We start from the raw sequence: 9208 nt of genomic DNA on the forward strand, positions 1-9208 counted from the left end.
TCTCCATTCTCCACTGGACTTACGCACTGGCCATATGGGGCTGTTAAAGGGTGAACGAGCCTTGCTGACCACCCCTTGGCTCTCCAGCTCACGAATCATCGTATGGATGGGGACCACAGAGTCTCTGTCGGTGCGGTATTGCCGACGGTGCACTGTTGCTCTGGCAATTGGTACCTGTTGTTCTTCAACTCTCAGTAGTCCCACAGCAGAAGGGTTGTCTGAGAGACCAGGCAAGGTACTCAGTTGTCTGATGCCTTCTGTCTCTAGAGCAGCTATCCCAAAAGCCCAGCGATAACCTTTTGGGTCTTTGAAGTACCCGTTCCTGAGGTAATCTATGCCGAGGATGCATGGGGCCTCTGGACCAGTCACGATGGGGTGTTTCTGCCACTCATTCCCAGTTAAACTCACTTCAGCTTCCAGTACTGTGAGCTCCTGGGATCCCCCTGTCACCCCAGAAATAGAAATGGGTTCCGCTCCCACATACCTTGATGGCATTAGAGTGCATTGAGCGCCGGTATCAACCAAAGCCGTATATCTTTGTGGGTCAGATGTGCCAGGCCATCGGATCCACACTGTCCAATAGATCCGGTTGTCCCTCTCCTCTACCTGGCTAGAGGCAGGGACCCTCTAATCCTGGTCATGGTGCACGTTGCTCTCCTCCGGTGAATATGCTCTTGATGTCCCTTCAAGAGGATCACTCATATCATCATTTCTATACCTTCTGATGTTCTGGCCACGAGAGACCGGAGCGGCGCTGGCTCTAGATGAGCTCCTTGTGGTAGTTGTCCCTCTTTTTAGTTCACGTACCCGGGCTGCTAAGGAGGAGGTGGGTTTTCCATCCCACTTCCTCATGTCTTCTCCATGCTCCTGGAGAAAAAACCAGAGGTTACCTCGTGGAGTGTATCCTTTCTCCCTGGCTGGGGAATGCCTACTCCTAATAGCAGAGACTCTTGTTGGTTCTGGGGAGACGTGGTAAATTTCTTCCTTAAGTTCCTTTTTTAGTTTCTGATGGCCCTCTTCAATCAAGCTCCGGACTTGCTCAGCCAGCCTTGTTTCCACAGATGAGACATGGGTGCGAAACGGGGCAGTGACAGTGTCCTCGTAGATTCTTAGTTTATTGGCCAGGACACCCACCCTGTCCTCACCTTCCCTCCATTGCAGTGTTGCCAGGTAACGGGAGTACATCTCTGGTCCAAGCCGTGCAAATCTCAGCCACATCTGTGACGTGCACTGGACACCATCTGGGCTCTTAGGAAATCTCTCATCTTCTGCAAAAATGATCTCCAGCACAGCCAACTCCCTCAGGCATCGGATACCCTGTTCCATTGTGCTCCATTTTCCCTGGTGCACCTGGAGGTCTTCTTTGCAGAGGTATCTGTCCCTTACACTTGTCAGCAGTCGCCTCCAGAGGCTGAGAGTTTCTTGGGTTCTCCCAATCCCCTGGTCAATGACCACATCCCGGGACAGCGATCCCAGTTGCCTGGCCTCACTTCCATCCAGGATGGTGTCGTTTGCTGCAGCGTCCCAGATGCGGAGCAGCCAGGTTAGGATGGACTCGTTCGTCTGGCGGGTGAATTCCCTCCGCAGGTCACGCAGCTCACCTAGGGATAGAGAGCGAGTGATAATCTCTGGTTCTGTCTCCTCCGCTGCGTGTGAAGGTCCTGCCTCACCCTCATCAGTCGCTATGCGGACTGATTTGCTTTTTGATTTCTTTTTCTGAATGGGGGCAACTTCTACCGGTTTAGGCTGCTCTGGTTCGGTGACTGTTTGTGTGGAGGTGCTCATGGCCCTTTTGGTTCCTTTCTCCTCTGTGGTAGTCTGCGTAGACATGGACGCTGTTGTTTTGCTCTTGGTTCCTTTCTCCTCTGTGGCAGTCTGAGTGGACACGGATGCTGTTGCTTTGCTCTTGGTTTCTTTCTCCTCTGTGGCAGTCTGCGTAGACACGGACGCTGTGGCTTTGCTCTTGGTTCCTTTCTCCTCTGTGGCAGTCTGTGTGGTCATGGATGCTGTTGCTCTGCTCTTGGTTCTTTTCTCTTCCTCCTCAAGAAGACGCTGTACCACACCAAACAGTGCTTTGTTTCTAAGCATGGTGTACATGGTGCAGGCCATGCAGAGAAAACAAAACAGCAAGACTAGGCTGTCCTTGGCATCCAGAGAGAACTCAATATTTTTAAAAACTGCTGTGCCTGACCTGAAAGGCTGGAAGAAACCACTCTCCACTCTTCCCACCAAGGGCAGGGTGCGATTGTTGAGAAGGTCCCAGATGTAGCAGCCCAGACTAGGACAAGCAAACAAAATTGAGTATATATTCCGAATGGTATTCATTGCCTCACAGGTTATCATGCCATAAGCATAATAAACCAATAAAGCAATTCTCATACCATTCCCTGGTCTCAACAGGAGCAATACAACAGGCAAGTAGTTCCCCATGTGAGGGAAAATATAGAGAGCAAGATACAGTACCCATATAGACAAGCCAACCACCATGGTGGATAGGTTTCTGTTAATATGAAATTGCAATTCTGACTTTCTCTCAGGTTAATGCCCCACGTTGGGCGCCAAAATATGTACTAGTTTGAAATCAAACCAGTGAGAGATCGCAAGTCAGAATTATAATTTAATAGGAAAATGATAAAAAGAATAAATGCAATAATATCAAAAACACTGACAGAGTCAGAATACAGCCTGGAACCCTGTTAGGGTGATGGTAGTCGTCCAGATGAGGTGGTCTTGTTGAAGCGTGATCCTCTGGAAGAAAGGGGGTCTGGTCTTCAGCTGAAAGTCCAGCAGTAGCTCCTGTCCTCTGGAAGTCCCGTAGGTAAGGGCTGCTGTGGTGTTCGAATTCTCAGCTTATATCCAGTATGGAATGCTTGGCTCCTCCCTCGGGGAGGAGCATCTCACAATGGGATGGTGAGTCATGAGATAAGGCCTTGATGAGCCATTAACAGAAAACAGTCCAGGAGGAAGTTATTTCTGAGTCATGCAGCAAGGCAGTGGTGGGCCCATTAACAGGGGACAATACAGGGGGAAGTTATCTATGAGTCATGGGGCAGGGCATTGATGGGCCCATTAACAGAAGGTAGCCCGGGGGGGGGGGGGAGGCAGGGAGCACTGCCTCACCTGGTTTCAACAGTACATGAGGATGGTGATAGAATATACTGCAACCCAGGACAGAGGGATCCAGGGTGGCTCTGCTCAGCTCTTGTGACCCTTCAGTGTTTTTTGGGAGTGTTTATTTTGCTGAACTCTGGAAGTGCCAACTTGTTCCTGTCCTGTGGCTAAACCACCCCACTTAAACATCTGAATTTTAAGCCCTGAAAGCAAGTCTAGCTTGGGAGGACACTGATGTTCCAGGTACAGAAAAGAGGTTTTTGGTGGGAATATTGTAAATTTTAGATGTTTTTTTTTCCTAGAAGAGCAGCCCTGCAAAGCTGCCTGGAGTCAGCACTAACAGAGATGAGGGAATGAGCCCTGGCCTTGTTTAATCCCATAGTTATCCTTGGAAACAACAGCTCCCAGCTCCTCTCTCCAGCCTGGCTTAAATGTCCCACAACTGCAGGATGTGCCGTGGGCACAATGTGTGGGAAATAGTTTTTAAACCTTGGAATGTTTATTTCCTAAGGCCCAACTCTTACAGTGATTGAGAAGAAGGGGGAAATCCATTTCTTGGGGAAGGAAAAGATGCTGGAATTTTTTTCCCAATTTTCCCAGTCTGTGTCCCATAATCCAGTGGTTCTCCTCCAGGGGTTGGATTCAGGCTGTGTCGCTGGGTCCTCGTGAGGTTTCATTTTTTCTAAAGAGAAAATTCAACTGGTTTCTTTACTCCTGAGAAACACAGGAGTGGGGGTGGAAAGTATTGAGTTGAATTGTGATGTTAAGTATTTTACAGTTGGTTCTCTAGTGATGAGTAGCTTTGACCAGCGATTTTTTGGCTGCCAGAGGTCAGTTTTCTTGAGGACAAAATTACTAATTTGTGAGACTCTTAAAGAATATTTCATCTTCTGTTATACAAGTGAAGTCATTTGTTCATTTGAGGTGAAAGATGAGTGCTTGTCCTGTCATCTGGAGGGTGAATTGGGGTAAAAAGAGTTAAACTGGGGGAAGTTCTGAGGCAGGCTGACCACAAGCAGGGCAGTTTTGAGAGGGAGAAGAGGTGGATGAAGGGTGGTTGGCAGCATGGTCCCTCTCCTTGCCCAGGCTCCCCAGGGTTTCCAAAGCAAGGGCTGTGAGCAGGGATCCTTCCCAAAACCACTTGGGGACAGAAAGGAGTGGGAAAGGAAGATGAAAGGAGCACGGGTGGTGCAGGGGAGATGCTGAGCTGTGGCTCCCATAAGCATCCCCACAATGTCATTTTTCTTCCCTGCTGTCAAAGGCTCTTGAGGAAGAGGCTCCAATGCATTTGAAGCATCTGCTCCTGCTTTTCGTGGCTTGGGCTGCACTGCTGGAGCCACCCTGAACTGTATGAAGAGCCTCATCCCTGCTCAAGTGTGCTTCAAACCTGGGTTTCCTGGGAATTTCTCTTATAAATGACACGAGGGGAAATAAAATGGCCAAAATCAAAGCTGTTGGCTCTTTGTGTGTGACAGGGCAGCAAGAGGAGTTGGGTTACCTGCCAGCACTGCCTGCCCTGGGGATGCTGGAGAGCCTGTAGGGATGGTAAATATGGGCTGAGGATGGTGGCACTCCTGCTGCAGAGCAGGGAAATGACACAGAAGACACATCATGTATTCTTTACCATGGAATCCCAGAATGGTTTGGGTTGGGAGGGACCTTAAACTCATTTCTTTCCACCCCTTCCATGGGCAGGGACACCTTATACTATCCCACATTGCTCCAAGCCCCATCCAACCTGGCCTTGGACACTTCCAGGGATCCAGGGACAACCACAGGCATTGGAGCCAAGCAGAAAGAAAATTAAGATTTTGTTCCATCTGGAAGAGCTGCCAGCTCTGGGGAGCTGCTGTGGGCTCTCAGGTGTGAGTGCTGGGGCTGGGGGCTCAGTGCCTGGTGGAGATAATGCTGGGATTTTCTGGGACAAACAACCTGGTGGCTGCTCCAGCTGCTGTGAGTCTGGCAGCTCCCTGGGCACTGGCATTGCCCCGTGGGGGACACACGTGTGGCCTTTCCCAGGCCTGTCAGGCTGTGCCACGTTTGCTTTTGCTTGGCTTTATAAAGAGGAGGTGCGGGAGCTTCCTCTGCTCCTTCCCAGACTCTGCCCCCAGCACAGCCTTCACTATGGATGGCTTGAATGTCTCCATCGGTTTTTTTTTCCTGGTGGTTGGGGTGTGCCAGGTGCTCAGGTGGCTTTCCAAGAGGCTTCTGTCCCCTGGAACACATGGCTGCCTTGCCAGGGAATTTGCTGGCTCGTTCCAGTTGTGCATGAGCTGCCTCGAGCTGAGGATGCTGATGGAGATCGGCCCCTGGGGTGGTGGCTTCAGCCTGGACCTGGTCCTGACCCTGCTCTTCCTCCTCTCCGCTGTCCACGGCGCCTCTTTTGAGGGAGCATCCGCCAACCCGACCGTGTCTGTCCAGGAGTTCCTGCTCCTGGAGTCCAGCCTGGCAGCGATGGTGGCCAAGCTGCTGGCCCAGGGGGTGGGTACAGGGACGGGCTGGGCCGTCACCCGGCTCTACTGGTCCTGGGAGCTGACACAGCTCCACTTCATCCAGAACCTGATCGGGCCGGAGTGCAGCTCCTCCATCCGCGCCTCCCTGCCCCACGCTGCCTTCGTGGAAGGCTCCTGCTCCTTCCTGTTCCACCTTGTCTTCCTCAAGGTGCGACAGAGCCACCCCCTGTACCGGGTCCCCGCGCTGGCAGCGGCCGTCACCTTCCTGACCTACACAGGTGAGCAGCGCTGGTGTCTCTTGTTCTGAGTCGTTTGGAAAGGAGCCTCGTTTGTGGGGGAGGAACAGCCCCCCTGTTTCCTATCTTCCAGGACTGGAGAGGGAGGGATTAACAAGGTAACGACTACCGAGGTGTTTGTTTTCTGTTATTTTGGGGAATATTCATTTTGGGATGAAGATGGCAGTTTGGGGTATCTGGGCTGCGAGTCAATGTTGGCTCACAGCCACAGCTGAAGACTGGCATCACTTCCCTGGAATGTCCCCTATACTGTGATCCCTCAGTCCTGCACTGAGCTTTTCTGCTTCCCACAGAGCTGAGGGTGACAAGGGTGGGATTTCCCCAGTCCAAGAAGACAGGCAGGAGGGGTCCCAGCCCTTTGTCAGTGTTCCAAAGGATGCAGTGGGACTGTTTGCCACACTTCTCTTCCCACACAGCTGGACCGTACACAGGGGCCTTCTTCAACCCTGCCCTGGCCACAGCCACCACCTTCCACTGCTCGGGGAGCAGCTTCTGGGACTACCTCCAGGTTTACTGGCTGGGGCCCCTTGCAGGTGAGATCTTCCCAGGGGGCAGGAGCTGGCTTGGGGCAAGGCAGAAGTGCTCAGTGTAACATGGACTGTTCTGGCAAAGGGCTGAACTTGGGTCTGACAGTGGCAAGTGTCATTTTTCACCCTTCCTCATCATCTCTGGGGTCATCTCTTTGGCTGTCCAATTTTTTAAAATCCAACTTCTGCACAGTACAAGGGCCAAAGTCTGGGGGAGGTTTAGGAAAGGTGCTTTAGGGCAGTGGCAGGCTGAGCTATGCTTTGAGGTTGTCCTCAGCTCCAGAATGGTCATGGGGAGCTGGATGTGTGCTGAGAGTGGAGCCAACTCCCTGACCAGAGGCTGGAGACTCATGAGGTTGGGCTCTGCTCCCAGATAAGAGTGATGGGACAAGAGGAAACAGCCTCAAGTTGCCCCAGGGGAAGTTTAGGTTGGGTATTGAGGAGATTTCTTTCCTAAAGGGTGGTCAGGCACTGGTGAAGGCAGTGGTGGAGGCAGTGGTGGAGACACCAACCCTGCAGGGATTTAAAAGCCATGTGGATGTGGCATTTGGGTCATGACTGATGGTGACCTTGGCAGCACTGAGGGGATGGTTGGGCTAGATGGGCTTAGAGGACTTTTCCAACCTTAGTGATTCCCTGCCAGAAAACCACTGGGGTGGTGTGTGTGACCCTTTTGGGTCAAAACGAGCCTTTTTTATTATGTTAATGACACAGTGGTTAAATCCTCCTTAAAACAGTACAGCAAGGGTCCCTCAGCTCTCAGTGGGGATTTCGTGGTGCTGAGCTGCCTTTTGGTCATGGTGAAGGTTGTGACAAGGATCCCAAGCTGCTGCTGAGCTGTGGGGAGGGTGGAGCTGCTCGGCACAGCACTTGGAAGGGGTCTGTGCTCTCATTCCAGGGATGCTCGCTGCCCTCCTGCTGTTCCAGGGCAACATCCCACGCCTCTTCCAGAAAAACCTCCTCTACAGCCAGAAGAGCAAATACAAGGTGCCCAAGGCAAAGGTGACAGTGCAGGTGGAGGGTGACAAACCACAGAGGAAGAGGAAAGTGGAGAAAAGCAACTCGAAGCCCTGTGCCTGAGCCCAGGGGTCCTGGCAGCCCTTTTCCTGGGAAAGGGTTTCCTGGTGCGCAGGATTTTGCTGCTCCTTCTGTCCTTAAGGCATCACAAAGGAATCCCTGCAGGATCCCGAGTCCCTGAGCTCCTTTGGGAATTGCTTTGAAAGCCTCCCTGGAAAGCCTGAAATATTTCAAGCCCACACTGCTGCCTCAGAGAGAAAACACTGCATTTATTTTGCATAAATTGCTGGTTGTCTTGTACTGCCAGGAATTTCACAGAAAGTTTGGGACCATTCCATGGGCAGGCTTGAGCAACTCGGGGTTACTGCATCGTGCAATGCCTGAAGTAACCCCACTGGGTCTCTTGCAGACATAAAAACAAAGTATAAGCCTTGGACACTTGGGATGGGGAGGAAACAGGCTTTGATCTTTTGAGTTATTAATGGATACTGGTTAAAAATTGGTGGGCTTTGAGTTAAGCTTGACCTGAAGTCCTTGAATTGCACACGCTGAAGCTGGCAAGTCTTGGAGAGGAATTAAAAATGCTCCAAGGCAAGAGGGTTCACTGGCCATGGGAGACCCTGCTCCTCTGGGGATGTGCTTAGCCTGGGTTTTGGTGCTGTAAAGCATCAAGAAATGGTGCACAAAGGGTATGTGGATAAAAAAAAAAAGAGACCCAGGCAGCTGCTGTGGTTGAGCAAGTGCATCCCTGGGCTCTGCTCCATGTCTATGTGAAATACTCCTAACTATAAAATTACAGTTTGTGGGGAAAAAAAAAAGTAATAAAAATAAATGCTGTGGTTGGCATTTGGGTGAGTGATGTCATTCCTGGGAGCCCTGCTGGGAGACATCACTGAAAATGGGAGTCACTGTGATGCCCAAACCACCTCTTCCCTGCCTGCTGCTTGCTCTGGAAAGAGGGGGAGTGTGGGGGGAAACACCCACTGGGAAATGGGGATCACCCCAGGCTGTGCTGGGGCCTGGGCACCCCATGGGAGCTGCACCCTGTATGCTCTCCCCATGGAACAGCACAGGGAGATTGTGATGCTCTGGCTGTTCCAGGATCTCTGCCCTGGATCAGAGCTCTTGACAGGAATGACCTGCTCCTGTTTCCTGAGGTGCAAACAGGGAATAAGCAAGTGGGACCCAATTAAAACCCGGAGTGGAGGAATGAAGGTTTGGTATCCAGTGTCCAGCCCTGCTCCTCCCTCCACTCTGGGAGTGAGTCCACGTCCATGGGGACACAACCCCAGGGTGCTGTATGGCCTCTGGGCTACCCATCCCACCTGATTTCCTCTGGGATTGCCCTCTGCAGCCTGCAGGCCCCCCCAGGAGCCCCAGAGCTCTGAAACCATTAGCTCACCCCACATCCTGACAGGACAAATGAGGGAAGGGACCAACACAGCCATACATGGATGTGCCTCAGAGACAAAACTTTATGGAACACACAGCACCCCAAAGCCATGGAGCAAAATCCCCAAATGGTGCCCTCTCCTTGTGCCTGCCTGGGTGCTTGGCACTGCCCCAGGAAGGGCACTGGGAGCACAGTCTGGTTTTTTCCTGGTTAAACCGAGCAGGAGACCTCTGGGTGGAAATGGAAACCTCTGAGCTGCCCCAGAGAGAGCCTGGGGTGCTCAAATCCCCCTGGGCAATTTTTTCAGAACACCTTTTGGTTTGGAAATCATGCTGAAAAGCCAAAGGTGGGGCTTCTGTTTATCCCAGCTGATTTGCTGGCTCTGCTTTTGAGTCAAGAAGTGCAGGATGA

The 9208-nt window shown here is 51.8% G+C and overlaps 1 protein-coding gene across 1 annotated transcript; it reads left to right on the forward strand.

Annotated features, from left to right (window-relative positions):
• Nucleotides 1–5222: 5222 nt before the first annotated feature.
• LOC111933721 (aquaporin-12-like) lies at nt 5223–7551 on the forward strand. The gene is made up of 3 exons (XM_023933454.2): nt 5223–5842; nt 6277–6393; nt 7286–7551. The coding sequence occupies exons 1-3, from the start codon at nt 5236–5238 to the stop codon at nt 7465–7467; spliced, it is 906 nt and encodes a 301-aa protein (XP_023789222.1). The 5' UTR covers nt 5223–5235; the 3' UTR covers nt 7468–7551.
• The last annotated feature ends 1657 nt before the right edge of the window (nt 7552–9208 follow it).

Source organism: Cyanistes caeruleus, chromosome 10, assembly GCF_971803275.1.
Source record: "Cyanistes caeruleus chromosome 10, bCyaCae1.hap1.1, whole genome shotgun sequence".
NCBI lineage: Eukaryota > Metazoa > Chordata > Aves > Passeriformes > Paridae > Cyanistes > Cyanistes caeruleus.